The sequence below is a fragment of the Spermophilus citellus genome (genome assembly GCF_964194105.1).
Source record: "Spermophilus citellus genome assembly, chromosome: 6".
Classification (NCBI taxonomy): Eukaryota; Metazoa; Chordata; class Mammalia; order Rodentia; family Sciuridae; genus Spermophilus; species Spermophilus citellus.
Window position 1 is genome coordinate 70,327,614 of NC_138187.1, and position 17,688 is coordinate 70,345,301.

Genomic DNA, 17,688 nt, shown 5'->3' on the forward strand with positions numbered 1-17,688 from the left:
CACTTATGAAACACTACATTGGCAATTTGCATAAAATGAAACTACTCTTACAACCATCTGCTCTTCTTTATCCCTGATATTGCATTTTAAAATTTATTATAATCTTCATAGTAGGTATGAATATGACACTGAAAAATAGGTTACTGACTTTACTTTCTTAGTCATGGGCATTTCTAATCAACACTTGAATTATTTGCAGGGATTTGGGGCGGGGATGTGGCTCAAGCGGTAGCGTGCTTGCCTGGCATACCTGCAGCCCAGGTTCGATCCTCAGCACCACTTACAAACAAAGATGTTGTGACTGCCGAAAACTAAAAAACAAATATTAAAATTCTCTCTCTCTCTTAAAAAAAAAAAAAAAAAAGAAGCAGGGATTTGTCTCAGTAGTTCAAGTTCCTTTTGGAATTCTTCACTGCTGGCAGGCAGAATAATGATCCCTGGCCCAAACCCCCAACATGTGCACACATGGCAAAAATGTCCATGTCCTAATCCGTGAGACCTGTGAGTATTTTGACTATAGTTGCAAAGAGAAATTAAGATTGTAGATGGAATTAAGGTTGCAAATCAGCTGATGGGAAGATTTTCCTGGATTATCAGTGTGGGTCCAATGTCATCACAAGAGTTCTTATAAGTAAAAGGAGACAAGAAAGATAATCAAAGAGATGGGAGCAAGAGAAAGACATATCAGCTGGCTTTGAAGGTGAAGGAATGGGGTCTTGAGTTAAGGAATTTGGGTGGCCTCCAGAAAACAGGAAAAAAAAATCTTGTCCCTAGAGCCAATCCTTTGATTTTAATTTAGACTTTCATTAGATTCATATCCAATTTTGGACCCACAGAACCATGAAATAATTTGTGTCATTTAAGTTTTTGGTAGTTCATTATAGCAGCAATAGAAAACTACCTTATCTTTCTTGCTATCTCCTATCTTTTCCCTGAAAACCCTCAACAATGGCTTCCACACTATTTTATCCTGTTTCGCAGGATTCATTATGACATTTCTTTCTCCCTTTCCCTCCCTCCCTCCCTCCCTCCCCTCTCTCTCTCTCTCTCTCTCTCTCTCTCTCTCTCTCTCTTTCTTTCTTTCTTTCTTTCTTTCTTCTACCAGAGATTGAACCCAAGGACGTTTCAACACTGAGTCACATTCCCAACCCCTTTTTAAAATGTTGAGACAGGGTTTCAGTAAGTTGTTTAGGTCCCACTAAATTATTAAGGCTGACTTTAAACTTGGAATCCTTCTGCCTCACCCTCCTTACTACATTGCTGAGTTACCATTCTTATTTTAAATCCTTTGTCTAATGAGGTCTAACTATACAAAGAACATATCTTTTGTCAACGAAATTTAGGGAAAAACAAGTAGATACACAACATTTTTGGAAAATGTAAAAATTTCCCCTAAATCTCTGGTAACTAAAACTATTCATCTAGCACATAGTCAAACTTTTCTTTTCTTTTCTTTTGGTTGTTGTTTTTGGTACTGAGGATTGAACTAGGAGTGCTTCATCACTAAGCCACATCTGCAAGTCCTTTTTTTAAATTTTGAGATAGGGACTTGCTAAGTTGCTGAGTCTCCCTAAATTGCTGAGATTGACCTCCAATTTGCAATCCTCCTGCCTCAGCTTCCAGAATTGCTGGGATTGCAGGCCACAGTGTACATGGTGAATCTTAACCATAGTGAAGGGTGTGATTTTTCAGGGGTTGGTAATCTTGTTTTCTCTTTCCAGCTTAATGAACCCCTGTTTCTCAGCTAAAATGAAATGTATTGATTACTTTTTTTTAAAAGAGAGAGTGAGAGAGGAGAGAGAGAGAATTTTTTTTTAATAGTTATTTTTTAGTTCTCGGGGGACACAACATCTTTGTTTGTATGTGGTGCTGAGGATCCAACCCGGGCCCTACGCATGCCAGGCGAGCGCTTGAGCCACATCCCCAGCCCTGTATTGATTACTTATGGATAAATATTCTGAGGAAGCCCTATCTAACTACACACACAAAACGGACTTTTAATAATTTCTAACTACGTTCATCATTAAGAAATTAATCTAAAAAATGGAGACAGGCAATGTCTATTACATTGGAAGGAGAAACTTCAGAATTTTTCCTCTTTGAAAATGGGATCCTCTGATCTCTGCTAGCATGCATTACAACTGAAGAAGACTGAGTTGGGTAAAAGCAGGTGTTTTAGAATTTTCTCACTGTATTTCACAAAACATCCCTTCTCTATTTGCCCCATCTGATTAAATACTTCTTTTTCCTCAGCAACTTTACAAGTTGTGTCTCTGCTAAAGGTTTCCAGAGTAACACATTCTTGAAGGTTAGGTTTTAGTTAACGGTTTTGACTTTTATTTTCCCCAGAATGTAAAGACACTTATGTTTAAAGACAGAGTCCTGTCTTTTTGACGCTCTACTCCACCTTAGGACGACTTAGCATGTCCAAGAATGTTTAAACGGCTGCTAGTTTACAACAGGTGACACCTTTACATTCCAGAGACCGGTTCTCTGATCCGAAAGCCCACGATTTCCGGTCGGATAAAAATTAAATCTTCCTCTTATAGAGGGTTTTTGGTGTGCTTGTTATCAAAAGGTCCTCCGTCACGTGTCTACGTGGGGATTGTCGCTCTTTCTCCGCGACACTGACAGAGACATGGTTATCGGGAAGCAGCTGCAGCTGCGACAAGGGCAGCCAACCAAGACCGCCAAACAACACGGTCCAGGGCCGTCGGGTCAATGGTTAGGTCAGGGGAGTGGCCAGAGAGGTTCACAACACGTGCTTCCCGCCGTCACCGAGCCGCCACACTCCAGAGGTCGGAGCCGCTACAGCAGGCCCGTTGAGAAGGAAGCGATCTCAAAACCAAACCGCAGCGTCCTCCTAGTTGGCAATTAATTGGCTTTTCGGCGCACGCGCGGAGAGGGGAGCTTCCGGCCTATAGTCCCGCCCCCAGCCCCACCCAAGTTAGCTCCTCCTCCAGGCCCCACCTCCTGACCAGTTCCTCCTCTCACCCGTGAAGCCCCGCCCCCTACTCGTTGCTTCCTTCGCCCCCGTTCCATTTAATTGTTGGATTGTCAGCGCTGCACTCCCGCTGACGGCCAGCAGGGGGCAGAGTTCGAGCCTGGAGGTTTTTTTTTTTACCCCCTCGGGGCGTCCCCGGGGAGGCGGTCGCAGAGTGGGGGAGGGGAGGGCGGGGCTCGTGGACGCGGTTCCGTCCGCTGCTGCGCTACTTTTGGTCCGGACTCGTCTGGGAGGCCGCGGCTGCCGCATCAGAGCTGACGTGGGGGCGACGTGGGGCCGCGGCCGGCGCCGGCGCCGGGTTGCTGGGCGGCGGCGCCGCTCTTGAGCGGCGGTCGGGCTCGGCGTCTCCACCTCCTCGCGTCCGTAATCAGTGACGAGGTCCGCTACGTAAACCCCATCGCGGCGGGTAAGTGGCGCGACGGCAGGGCCCGGAGACCAGGAGCCGGCGACGCGGCGCGGGAGGCGGCGCAGGAGCGGGGCGGGGCCGGGCCGGGCCGGGCGACGGGACCCTGGCGGCGGGACCCCGTGTCGGCGAGATCCCGTGTAGGTGGCAGCGGCGCGCCCCGCGAAGAGGCCCTCCCGCTTCCCCGTCGGCCTCGACGGCCCCGAGTGCGGGCAGCCCGCCTCCGCACCCTCCCGACTCCTTCCGAGCTTGTTACAAGTTGGAAAAGCCTGACTCGGAAAAAAAAAAAAAAAAAAAAAAACCTTACGCCTCTGAGTACACTTCTGTCTTTGACAGGAAAAAGGAAGCGAGAAGGAAGGACGTTGGTTTTATTTATCACAGCCGACGATTGGTGGCACCTTTGTCCCAGTTGTGTATGCAGTTGAGATATAAATTAACGCGACCTATTTTTTTGAAATGTGGGTTAGGGGGAACTCGCTGTTGAGTCATTTTTGTCCTCCAGACACGTTATAGCTGATGAGATCAAATAAGGGCAGAGACGGAATAAGTGACAGCTGATAACAGGTTCGCGGTGTTATTCCTTTGATTTTTGCCTTTTTAGGGCCATCTAGTTCCCAGAACCTCTGACTGGGTAATAACACATTCTTCTACATTAGTTTTTACCCTGTTGCCGATTACACGTATACCTAGGTTTGAATTGAAATCACTTGAACGTTTTCTGCACCTCCGCTCGCTAGAGCAGCTATTGGTGTGTAATCAGATTTTCAAAAAATGTTGTATTACACGACCAGCCTGAAAGTCTGACTAAAACTGAAAGAGCTCCTTTTAACTATGCAGCTTACTTAGGTAACTCATAAAGTTTCTTCCTTTAACTGCGGGAAGGGTAGGAGTGCAAACCATTTTCCATTGAAACAAAAACTTAGATGCATAGTGATAAGTCCAGTGTGAATATTGTATTAGATTACATCTATAATTCATGTTCTCTATTTTTTCCCTTGGGTACCACATTTTTCTTCTAGTCTTGATTCTCTTTTTGGACAACACGCTTGTTTCCCTAAGTTACTGATAGTCTTTAAATCTTTGAAATACTGTTTTCCCCAAAGGATCGCAAATGTCAAAAAATGTTTTGGCAAATAAATGCTGAGTATTGAAACTGATGTTTAAAGGAACTACTTATTGATCCAAGCATTACTTTGGAAAAGGTATACATTATTTTAGTCCTGGATGAGTAAACATAATGCATTGTCATATTAAGTAATGATAATTAAACAATTTTGATGAATTTGTAAATAGACCAATGTAACAAATTTTTTCCAGTGACTTGGTGGTTTGCATGAAATTATTTGGTAGTGTCAAGTTGTAATTACAGTGATGTTTTGTGTACATATTTTTGTAAGAGTATGAATAAATTTTTATTGACTGTATAAACTCAGAGGAACTTTTTAGTCTTTTTGTTTTTGCATTGTCCCAGAAAGTTAATGAAATTTGCCTCTACTGATGAATTTTAACAAACCTCAGACATCGTGTATTCTAGTTTCCTACTGAGGCAAGTCACTGCATGATTAAAATATTAAATTTTGTTTTTCAATAAGTCTTTCATGAAAATGAGGGGAGAGTTTTAGATTATTAATGTACATAAGGAATCCTGATTGAATCTTTATTAGTATAAATGTTTCTGATCCTATTTCCCCCAATTTGATATTCTTTACAAGTATTGGGCCAGGGGTACTGTTGAAGTAGGTAGCCTACTAAAAAGCTTTTAAATATTCTGTTCCTTTTGTAATGACTTCTTAAAATAAACCTGAACAACAGAAACACTTAACAGCTTAAAATTCAGACTTTATTTTATTATTTAAATTTTTTTTTTTTTTTTTTTTAGTTGTAGATGGACATAGTACCTTTATTTTATTTAGTTATTTTTATGTGGTCCTGAGAATGGAACCCAGTGCCTCACACTTACTAGGCAAGTACTGTACCACTGATCCACAACCCCAGCCAGAGACTTTATTTTTTTAGATCAGTTTTAGAACCATTGATTCTCCCCTCTCATCGTTGCTCCCCCACACTAAGGATTGAACCCAGGGCCACTCTACCATTGAGCTACATCCCAACCCTTTTTAAGTTTTTAAAAATTTTAGACAGATTCTCACTGAGTTGCCTAGGCTGGCCTGGAAGTTGCAATCTTCCTGTACTTCCCCAGTTGCCACTGGACTAGTAGTTTTGTTTCTTCACTTAGAAAGAAACCAGTTTTGTTCCAGATAGGACCAATCTAGGTGAGTTGAAATGCTGAAATTCTTTTCTCTGAACTTTAGGTAATTTAAGTGTTTTATCTACTTTCCTGGATTTACTAATTAATAGTCAGTGCCTTTGCACTCATTGTGTAGATGAGTGTCTTGAAATGTACTTATCAATGTATCAAGAAGCATGCTATTGAAAAGAAAAACCTTAACAGTGACTTTGGTCAAGTAACTCTCCCTTGGAATTTTAAATTTTGGTTTTCTTTCTTGAATTGGAGGTGGTGGTCTGGGGTACTTGAAGGGTGGAAATGGGGATGGGGAGGCTGAGGATGTAGCTCAGTGGTAAAGCACTTGCCCAGCAGGTGTTAGGATGGGATAAATTCCTAGCACTGTGGGGGAGATTAAGTTGAAGGGTGGAGATGGGCCTTGATTACACTTGAACTTCATTTTTTCATTTCCTGCTCAGTAGCTGATTTTGCTATTCATTAAAATAGCCAAAAGTAGGCAGCACGTGGGTAATTAATTGGAAAAAGGGAAGTTTTGGTAATTTTAATGAAAGTTAAGATTTCTCAAAAAACAGGTATCTCAGCTGGGTGTGGTGGCACACACGTTTATAATTCGTGATATGTAGGAGTTTGAGGTAGGAGAATTTCAAATTTGAGGTCACCTTGGGCAATTTAACAAGACCCTGTCTTAAAAAATAAGGATGTAGGGGATGTAGGTCAGTGGTAGAGCACTTGCTTTAGTTCAGTCCTCACTACTGCAAAAACAACAAGACAAAAACACCCCAGGTATCTATCTCAAGCAATTAGACTGGAGTAGTTTTGAATCTATATTAGAAAGCCTCCTGATTATGCTCAATTCATGTTTTAAATATTAAAGATACTATTTACAGATGTTTGGAATTTTATGAGTATTTTTCCTGGCTACTCCTATTTTGACATGTAAGTGTACAGATTATTATTTTAAAGTTACTGTAACTTACTTTCACAAAGAGTACAACACTTCAAAAGTGGTATCATTTTCTGTTTACTCCTGTTTCATTTTTCCTGTATTCATTTCACTTGTCCAAAATTCATGATAACCATAGGTTCGTCCCTGTTAATTTCAGATATATGGCTGTTTATAATATAATTACTGCTCTCTTCAATCTAGTCTCACCTTCCAACTTTTTAATTGGCTTGACAACGTGGGCTTCATGTTTTTCCCTTATCTTTCAATCCTTACTTGCTGTTGCTACTTAAATTATAGTTAACCTGTGCAGATCTACTTGAAGAACTAAAAGCTTACTTTGTCTCAGAACTAAAGAAACAGATTGTGCTTTTCTCTGTTCTCTTTTTCTTCCAACTTCTGTTAAAAGGTGCACTGCCTTTTATTCCACAGTTTCCCTTTTTCTTTTGGCTGTGCTAATTGCATTGTTTTGGATTTTTTCCATCATTTAAAAAAATTTTTTTTTTAACTTTCTTGAAAATAACATCTCAGTAGTGCTTACTTTGCAGGTCCCATTTTTGGGATTTTTCAAAGTGGAACAAGAATTTAGATTGTTTTTACAAGTGTCTCATAAAGAACTCTTCATTTTTGTAATACTGTAGTTATTTACAACTGTAATATCTAGTCCAAAAACTGTATTAATTTTTTTTTGCCTTTGATACCATTTGCAAAGCATTCAACTTAGCTTTCACAGGAACAGTTCTCTTTTTAAATTGTTCATCTCTTTAAACGATTCCAAAATTGCAACAAGTATGGCTAGTATATTCAGGTTTGGTGATAAACACAACTTGGTAGGAACAGAAGTACTTGGCACACTACAGAAGAACTGCAGTAGGAATTAACTAGACCAAATTTTATAAAAGGAATGAAGGACCATTGGTTATACAGAGAGTGGTGAGGTGGAAACTGATTATAAGGGTTCATATTATAGTAAGATTGTCCCAGATTTTCTTATGTTTACCTTATTTTTTCAGAAAGTTTCATTATATTAATGCCATAGTACAGTATATAGTCAAACTCTACTAAGTATAATTTTGATAATACCTTTTCTCTGGCATATTTTAAGTATAATTTGCATAGAGAGCCATATGTTAAAGGTTGATGGTTAACAATAAAATGAAACTGTTATGCCAGAAGGTGAAAAAAATCAATATCCTGGGGAAAAGTAAGGTGAATGCCAAATGTTATTTTTTGTAATCAAACCTAATACAGGTAGGAAGTTTTTATCAGTATGATAGTTGTCTTCCACCAAATGCAGCTCAAAAATCCATACCCAGACAAAATAATTTCAACTCATTTTTCTCACCTAATATATACATTATTTGTCTGTAATAAGCTAATCTGTCTGCTCTAAAAGATAAAGCTCAAAAGTCCCTTGGAAGGTAGGATTTTTGATATATTTGTGTAGAAAATTGGTAGAGGGGCTAGGGATGTAGTTTTGTGGGAGAGCTCTTGCCTAGTATGTGTGAGACCCTTGGTTCAATCCCTAGTCCCTCCAAAAAAAAAAAAAAAAAAAAAAGGGCAAGGCAGGGAGAGAAAAGAAAATTGGTATTAATAAAGGATAGTACATCAGAATGTAAACATCTGCTTAAAAAGTAAAACTTCAGTGGCTCAGGAAGCAGGAGTTCAAAGCCAGCCTCAACAATTAAGTGAGGCCCTAAGCAACTTAGCCCTCCCCAGCACCTCCTAAATTAAAACCTCAGATTGGGGATTGTGGTGTGTGCCTCAGCTAATTGGAGGCTGAGGAAAGAGAACCACTAGTTGGAGCCAGCCTGGGCAATTTAGGCAACATTAAGTGGGGATCCTGTGTCAAAAAAATAATCAGACTATCCTGAAGCATGTTAATAAATTCAAAGGGCATGTTTTAAGCTAACTAGTATATTTTTATATTTTATAAATCCATCATGAGAACATATTAGGATATTTTAGCTCTTAACCAGTTGTAGGGTTGGGGCATAGGATGCTGGATTCAATTCTGTCTATCCAATAAAAATGTGTTCTAATATATTAAAACCAGATTTGAAATGAGATCACTAGTATAAGAAGCAGTTTAGTTTTTCAGTGTATGCTTAGATTATAATCAAATAAACTGGGACCCCTGCTTTACAAATCCATACAAAGTGATTTTGAACTTGGGAAATAGGTGATACAAAGCAACAAGGTGCCTTAAAATCTGAATGTTTTTACAACAAACTGTATTATATAAAGTCTCTACCCAAGTGTCTCAGATGAGAATATTAAGAACTTTTTGGATATTTATTCTTAAATCAAAGGGAACTGTTGGAGAATTTTAAGTGACAAAATAACATGTTTGGGTTTGCGTTTCAAATGGAGTATTGTGGTCAAGTGGAGTGGATTACAAGAGCTTGAGAGGAGGTTTTGAGTGAGGTGAAGTAATTGTAGGGAGAGACTGTATATATTTATATGGGAGGCTGTTATTACTTTAATCATCAAAAAAATCAAGAAATCGGTCAAAACTAAAGCAGTGGCAGTGAGACTGGAGAGGATAGAGAAGAATCAAAAGATATTTAAGAGGTAGAGTTATTAGGGCTGAATAAACATGTTCTAAGCCTGTATTCCCACAACTAGACATTTTACATTCATTATTGTGCTTCCTCCTCACAACATAATCTGACAGGAAGGAATGCAGAAATGTTAAATAATTGTCCAAAGTTACATATCTAGTAAATGATAGAACTCAAGTTCACACCGAGACCAACCTCTTAATGCCAGTGCTCTACTACTATACTGTTACCATTAGACCACATTACCACCTCAGGAATTGGGCACAAGGGAAATGGGTCATGAATGGAGGTTAGGACTCAGAGAGGGGGGCTGGCTAATGGTGGTATCAGTCACTGAGATAAGAATACTGTAAGAGGAGAGTTACAGGAAGAGGGAGGCTTAGTTTAGTTTTGAACATTTTGGTTTTGAAGATATATGAGCAGACCTTTAAGAGACATCTGATAGGCAGATTCTTGTGGGGTTAGAGCTTAGGAGAAATGTAGAAGCTTGAGGTGAAATTTGAGAGTTACTTAAAAGAAGATAAAGTGTTCCAGGGAGAGTGCCTGGAGGAGATTTTTGTGCCTGGAAGCCTGGGGAATACCAACCTGTATTGAAAGAGTGGGCCAAAGAAGACAGAATGAAGGGTTAAGTAATTTGGAAGAAAAAATGAAAATGATGTCATAAAAAATTAGAGGAAAACTGGACATGGTAGCGCACGCCTGTAATCCCAGGTGTGTTGGAAGCTGAGCCAGTAGAATGCAACCAAGTTCAAGGTCAGCCTGGGCAATTTAGAGACCCTATCTCAAAAAAAAAAAAAAAAAAAAAAAAAAAAAAAAATGGGGACCTAACTAAGAATCTCAGAATGCTTTCCTAGTAGGAATAAGGCCCTGATTTAATCCTCAGAACTAAAAATGTAGCAAAAATAAGAAAAAAATTCAGGGATGAGGAAATTCTGTAGAGATGTTAAAGGAAGATGGGGATTAGAAAGCATCCTTTTAGACCAGTAAGTAGTCAACCTTTAATGACTTCTTAGTAGTTAAAATGAAATATTTCTCTGGCAATCCAGAGTCAGAGTCAATTTTATCTCATTGTTATTCTAATATGAGGCCAATTATTTTCCTCTTGACACTCTGTGGCTGGGGTTGCAGGAAGATGGTGCTTTCTTCAATGCTTGTTGCCTCTGGGAAGAGAAAGTGGGTAGCTGTTTCTGGGCTTCACTGAGTACCTTTCTCTGTGTTCTAAATTTTTGAACTAAAAGAATGTATTTTGTATAAAACTAAAAATAATTTCAAGAGAAATGCAGAGATTAGTAGTTATTTCTCTGTTACATGGTGCTGTGATCATTATTGCTCAGGTGATATTATCTTTGTTTACAAGTCTGTTTCCCTTTTTAGATTGCAGCGTCTTGAGCAATATGTCCCACTGTTTCCCAGTGCTTAACATAAGAGCCTGGTATATAATGGGTACTGGTCACTGTTTAATAAATAAATGATCCTTGCCCTCTTGGTCATACAACTTTTAAGATGTTTCCATGTAAAATGTTAGCGTAATATAATAGAGAATAAGGTTTAATAAGGTATGGCACCATCCTTGCTTTTTATTTATTGTGTTGTGTATAGCTTGGTTAAAATGCTCTTTCATCTTTTGTTGTCGCTTTGCTAGGGTGGAAGGGGTGGCAACGGTAACCACTGCTTTAATACCTTCAGTGTGGCAAACCATTGCCTGCAGTTTAAAATTGGAAGGGTATGACACCGTTTTAGAGAGAACCACTTAGGAGCAAAGTCTGAAAGCTGCATGTGCATTGCTGAGCACTGTCGTTGCTGGCATAGGCATCTTCAAAGTACTGAGGGATGGTCATAACTGTTCTTTGCAGCTCTGAAAAAAGCAAAGGCTCCCAGATATTCTTTTGTCTTTGGCAAACTTACTTCATTCTGCAGGTCAGATGTGTTTTGGGGCTGAGGATACAGTTCAGTGGTAGAGTGTTTGCCTAGCACTGGGTTCAGTCCCCAGCCCAAATAAATACTTATATAAATAAATGTGTGGGGCTGGGGATGTGGCTCAAGTGGTAGCACGCTCGCCCGGCATGCGTGCGGCCCGGGTTCGATCCTCAGCACCACATACAAATAAAGATGTGTGCCGAAAACTAAAAAATAAATATTAAAAAAATTTTTTTTCTCTCTCTTCTCTTAAATAAATAAATAAATAAATAAATAAGTGTGTGTGTATTTCAGAAGTATTAAGTTTTAAAAAGTATTAAGCTTAAAAAAATGAGTGTCTCAGATAGCTTTTTAAAATAGAGTGAAGGCTATTAGAAGATTTTGAATGAACTGTTGATATTTTGTTTAGAGTTAAAAATCTTTGAGAAAACCGAAGTTTGAATTAATGAAAACATGGTTGGAAAATTTGTTGCAATTGAGTGATCATTACCTTTTAAAACAGCTTATCACCAGCACTGCAAAACAAAAACAAACAGAAAATGCAGCTGATTCTGAGCTTAATACACTTAATGTATAATAGATCTGTAGAATGCATGGCTTTCTTTTCTGAGAGGGCTAGGGCTGTGGCTCAGTGGTGGAGTGCTTGCCTAGCATGCGTGAGGCCCAGGGTTCGATCCCCAGCACCACATAAAAATAAATAAAATAAAGGCATTGTGTCCAACTACAACTGAAAAATAAAAAATATTAAAAAAAAAGAAAGAAGATAATCTGAGAAATAGCACATCATTTAAATTTTGTGGACCCTACCACCAAAGATAAGAAAAATAAATAATAGAATTGAAAAAAAAATCTAAAGCTGTTTCCAGTTATCTATGCTTTTTCAGTTTTATAGAAATTTTTGAATATTACTAGCCTAGTTTTAAGAGATTTAATTTTTTGAAAATAAATGTTATAATCTCCCAATTCAACATTATAATTTTGCTGCAGGATAAATAAAGAAGAAAACGGAGAAGGAGCAAAGCATTGATTGCAAATGTCTTAATAATGAGCAAATGTGGCAGGAAAAAATATATTAAGACAAATGTAAGGTAGGTGTTTTTCTTTCTTTCTTTTTTTTTGAGGGTTCTACTACTTAGCTATAGTTAAAATGATGAATTAATGATAAATATGTACATACATGTATGTGTGCTTATGATGTGTGTGTGTGTGTGTGTATATATATATATATATATATATATAGTACATACATAGTGATTATAAATATATACATACAATATTCAATATTCACATTTGGCTTTTTCTGAGTTCTAGGATCCTTTTCAGTTAGAAAATAGACCATTGATAAAGATATAGATAGTTCAGTGGAACTATAGAATTAGAGGAATCTCAAGAGTTTCAGTCCTCTGTCTTACTCTTGTAAGACTACTTGTTGCTAACTGTGTAAAACAGAAGAAAATCTCCACTGAAGTTTTAAACAGTATTTTCCTTTTTTTTTTTTCTGGTACTAGGAATTGAACCTGGGGGTGCTTAACCACTGAGCTACATTCCTGGCCCTTTTTTATTATTTTATTTTGACACAGGGTCTTACTAAGTTGCATAGGGCCTCACTAAATTGCTGAGTCTGGCTTTGAATTGGGATCCTCCTGCCTCAGCCTCCTGAGTTTCTGGGATTATAGACAAGCACCACTGTGCCTGGCTCTACCAATTTTTATAGCAATCTAATCAGAATTTTTCAAGTTTCTTTTGGTACTTTATATATATAAAATATAGCCAAAGGCCAGCCATCTTTTGGAACTTTCAAAACGTTCTGTTTCATCAGTTGTGTTTAGCTCTAAAGAGAAAATAAATTTTCTAAGAGATTTTTGTATAGCTATTTAAAAATAGAGAATAAAACAGCTTTAGTAAATTTTTCCTTTACCAATTGGACTCTATTTTTAGAAGTGGAAAAGTTTTTGCAAAGGTAATATAGTTGCAGTGCCATGTAATTTGTTTTTACAAATTGGAAACAACTGAGATTTTAGAATTTTATTAGTTTATTGAACACATAAATTATAATTAAGACACTGTCTTTGCCCTATTTTTCACTTAGATTTTTTTGGCCTGTCTTTTCCTTTCCCTTCTTTGCTTCTAACTTCTTTTTAAACACTTTCCTGGAGGCCAGCCTTAGCAACTTAGCATGGCCTTAATCAACTTGGTGAGACCCCGTCTCAAAATTTAAAATTAAATACAGGTTGAGGATGTACCTCAGTGGTAAAGTTCTGCTGGGTTTAGTCCCCAGTATAAAGAAACACACACATTCTCAGGTACTGATAACATTCCTTAAAATGTTTTTCCTTTTTCCTTCTTGTTTTTCCTCCTGCTTACATATTTCTTATGCACATATAGACATGCCTGAGTAGCTTTTCATGATTAATTGCTTTGGTTTCTATAATTATAAATATTTGTATGAGTGCATTCGATTCTTAAGTATGTTATATATAGGTTGTCTACCTATTTTGTATTATATTGTACAAATAGAACTTTATTGTTGTACCTTGGTATTTGGGGAGTTATTACAGTATTATGTAGATGTTCTTTTACAGTCCTCAAAAAATAACAGAATAAGAAGTCATAGAAGATAACAGGATAACAAACACAATTCTATATGTATTTGTTATGGAAAGTATTTCACCATGGAAATCTTTTAAACTAGTTACAATGGAGAATCCTGTTATTTTTATTAGTTATTTTAACCTTTTATTAAATTGGATCTCAGTATATTCATAACAGGTTGAGATATTTGCTTTTCCATCAAAAGAGAAAAAGGAAATAAATATCAGAAGAAATATTTTAACTCAAAAGAATATTATTGAGGTGGGAAGATTGCAAATTCAAGTTTACATATGCCAATTTTAGCAAATTCTTACCTATTTTTAAGAACTATGAAACCAAATATTTGCCAGTATTCTAGTTGATGTTAATTATAATACTTAATGTACTTTTGTGTCTTTTATAGTTTCTTCTTATTTTATTTTTAAGTATTCAGTAATATATAATTGCTAATTGTTTTTTTCCCCCTCTGATAAAGATTATTGTTTAAGATTTTAAAAAAAACTGTATAATTTATTAATTTAAAGATTACTCTGCTGTTATAGAAAGTGAGATTTTGGCCTGTATATTCTGTGATGCATCTCTTCAATTTTAGTACATTTAGCTATAAAGTATACAATGAAAAATTTAAATAGATCTTTCTCTTAACTCTGTAAATAAATTCTGTATGGAACAGTTAAGGCTGATTTACAAATGTTAATGTTTTATGTTCATCTTGTATAGCTGAGTTCTGGGTCTTATATTGTCTCCTGAGATAGTGCTTAAAAATGCCTGAAAAAGCCAGGCATGGTGAAATGAACCTACAATTCCAGCTACTAGGGTGGCTGAGGTGGGAGGATTGGACAATTTAGCAAGACCCCTGTCTCAAAAAGAAAAGAAAGAAAATAAAATGTTTAGTTTGATGCTTAACCCATGTTAAGCATTTAAGAAAAAAGTTTTTTGAACTAGAAATTGAACCCAGGGGTGCTGTACCACTGAGCTAGAACTATATCCAAGGTTCCTTTTTTATTTTTTATTTTGAGGCGGTCTTACTAAGTTATCCAGGCTGGACTTGAACTTGCAGTCCTCCTGCCTCAACCTTTGGAGTTGCTGGGATTTCAGGGGTGCACCACTATGCCCAGTGAACACTTACATATTGTTTAATCTTGGGCCCTGAGCCTTGCCTTGGGCTTGATTTTCAGTGGGTTTAGGAGGTTGTTCTGGAGAACAGTTGGATATATATTAGCACAATAAACTTGCTTGAAAATGATAGGATATATATTTTAAATGATAGGATATGTATTTTAATTAGAGTTGAACTTACCTTCAAATAAACTGATTTTAGCATCAAATTTTTACTGAATGACATAGACTGAGCACCATACTAACTGTTCTAAAATAATACAAATGGATTGAAATTGGAACCTAGTGTGAACAACAAAGCATATCTGAATGAAGATTATGATAACAGTTGCAGTTGTATTAGACACTGGGCATACATGGAAATCTCAGATGTGATATTCATCCCTAAATTAACATACAAGTGTTAGTACTGTGCTAACAAAAGTGTATGCTAGGCAAGTGCTGTAATGGAAGTATTGCACAAAACGTATTGGGAACTCAGAATAGTAACTGATTCTGCTCAGGGGTATTGGAATAGGCTTTTGAAAGATAGTGTCTTGAACTAGGGCACAAAAAACTGGAAGGAATTTGCCTGTAGGACAAAGAAGGGTTGAAGGCCGTTCTGGGAAGAAAGCAGAAACATGTCAGTGATTAGAACTGGGGGAATAAGATGTATATTTGAAAAAAATGGCTTATTAGGAGAATAGAATGCAGAGTGTAGGAAAGAATGGAATAACTGGAGATGAACCTGTGAAAGTAAAGTGGAATCACATGTGAAAGGAGTTAAATGGCAATTTGGTCTGGTAATTGAGAATATGGATTTTGGAGAAAGACTTGGGTTCAAAACCTGGCTATGCCAGTTTTTGTCCCTGTTGTGAGGTCAGATTCTTAACCTCCTTAGGTCTCCTTTTCCTTATCTCTAAAAGAAGAACTAATTATATGATTTAATAGAGTGGTTTAGGACCAAAACTACATTTACCACATGGCAAATACTAAATAAATGGTAGTTATGATTAAAAGAAGTGGCAAGTGGATTTTATCTCATAGTCATTATAGGGCTTCTGAAGAGTTTAAGCAGAGAAGTGTTTTAATCAGAAATGTATGTTTTAGAAAGATAATTACTGACATGGATCGAAATCAGGAGATAGAATAGTGGCAGTGAGAAGGTACTGAAGGAGACTTAATTGTACTTTAGAGAGTAAAATCGTCATATCTGGTGATAAAACTGTGGGGAATAAAAGGAAGGAAGTTTTCTGGATGGTGGGGTCCCATTTCCTGAGAGAGGAATATCAGGAGATAGAACATGTGTGTTTAGGATTTTGAGGTACCTACAAAACATCTGTGTGTGTAAATGTTAAACAGGCTTTTGAATTTTGGAATTCAGGAAAGACTATTGGGCTAGAGATGTAGATTTAAGAGTTACAGGTTTAAAACTTGTATTAAATCCAAAGAAATGAATAACATTAAGCAGGGAGAGATTTGAAAGTGAGCCAAGAAAGCTAGACAGATCCCTGAAGATTGAAGGATTAACATCTAGTAAGGGAAGGAATTGGCAAAGCAGCTTGTGGAGGAATCATCAGAGATTTGGTCAGAACAGGAAAATGCATTCTAGGGACATCAAAATAGAGTTCAGGAAGGAATATGTCTACAACTTAATGCTGCTGAGGGGTCAAACAACATAGAATTTAAGTGTGTTGGATTTAGTGACAAATGAGTTATGTTTTTTAGAGCGTTTTTAAAGAGGTTGAGGCAAGTTTGAGGTTGTCTAGTAGAAGGTGGGAGGTGAAGAAATGGAGATAGCATTGGCATTTCTTTCAAGTAGGTCATCAGGGAGAGGTAGAAGACAGGCAGTGAATTTTTGAATGTGGGTGATGTGTGTGTGCGCACATGCTTGTGTATCTAAGGTGGGGAGAGACTTGGAGGTATTTAAGTCTTACAGGAGGAAACCACTGGTGAGGTGAGAGTATAATTTATTGTATAATTCACCTGAAAAGAGCAAAAAAGGGCATGTGATCTAAAAAACCGGTATAGAGTGTGAAAGAAGCAGGAGCCAAGGAAAAATGAAGGATGTAGATGTAACTGTTGATTTGGAGGTAGGGAAGTTGAGGGATTTCTGATTAAAACCAGGAGGCAAAATCTTAGTTTAAAGTATAATTAGGTAAATTCAGGGATTTGAGAAGAGGGAGAAAATGTGAAACAGTTGGGGACAGTGGGAGATTAAGCTGATATGAGAAGCTCAATAAGATTACTGCCCATTTGAGGTTGAAAACCACCAATTCCATAGCTTTAGTAATATTGTTTTATAATTTTATTAATTACTGTTCATCATCCTTGGTTCAGGCATACAGGTGACAGAGAGTTAATTTTATCCAGATTGGTATTTCCTAAGCATGAAGAAAAGGGACAAAAGAATTTAGGGGCTTGGGAAAAGTAGTTAAAATGAGAAATCATGGTATCTGAATATGGTGAGGGAATGAAGAAAGGAGACTGATGGAAAGGGAGAAAGTGATCTGGAACTCTTAGTGTGGTGGAATAATAGATGTGGTGGGAATAATGGATGAAAGATTTAAGCTGAAAAGTTAGGATGTTGTAGTGACAGTGGGATGTTGGAATCAAATATTTCAGGCTGGAACAGTTTTGCCCACTAACAGAGTCCAGTGTGTCATTAACCACACAGAGTGAGAGGGATGAATCCCTTCCTTTAAATGTTGAACATACACAGAGTGGTGGAAAGGAAGCCTTCTAAATTAGGGACCATAATTTTTAGTTTATATTCTGGAGGTGAATAGAAGATGATGATTATCATATGGACAGGTAAAAGATGGTGCAACTGACTACTTTGAGCCTCAGTGGAATAAAGGTGTTATGAGGAAGTAAAGGAGGAACAGCTGGGAAGCAGTAGTGAGGAACCAAGTCTACAGT

The 17,688-nt window shown here is 37.6% G+C and overlaps 1 protein-coding gene across 20 annotated transcripts in view; it reads left to right on the top strand.

Moving 5' to 3' along the window:
- The first annotated feature begins 3,273 nt into the window (after positions 1-3,273).
- CREM (cAMP responsive element modulator) overlaps positions 3,274-17,688 on the top strand; it is a 77,767-nt gene continuing 63,352 nt past the window's right edge. For 19 of the 20 annotated variants that reach the window (XM_081296871.1, XM_081296883.1, XM_081296865.1 and 16 more), the window contains exons 1-2: positions 3,274-3,410; positions 12,064-12,164. In XM_081296871.1, the coding sequence (XP_081152997.1) occupies positions 12,121-12,164 (44 nt within the window). In that variant the 5' untranslated portion in view covers positions 3,274-3,410; positions 12,064-12,120. The remainder of the gene's footprint in view (positions 3,411-12,063; positions 12,165-17,688) is intronic. The other variant, XM_081296885.1, reaches the window with a different exon arrangement.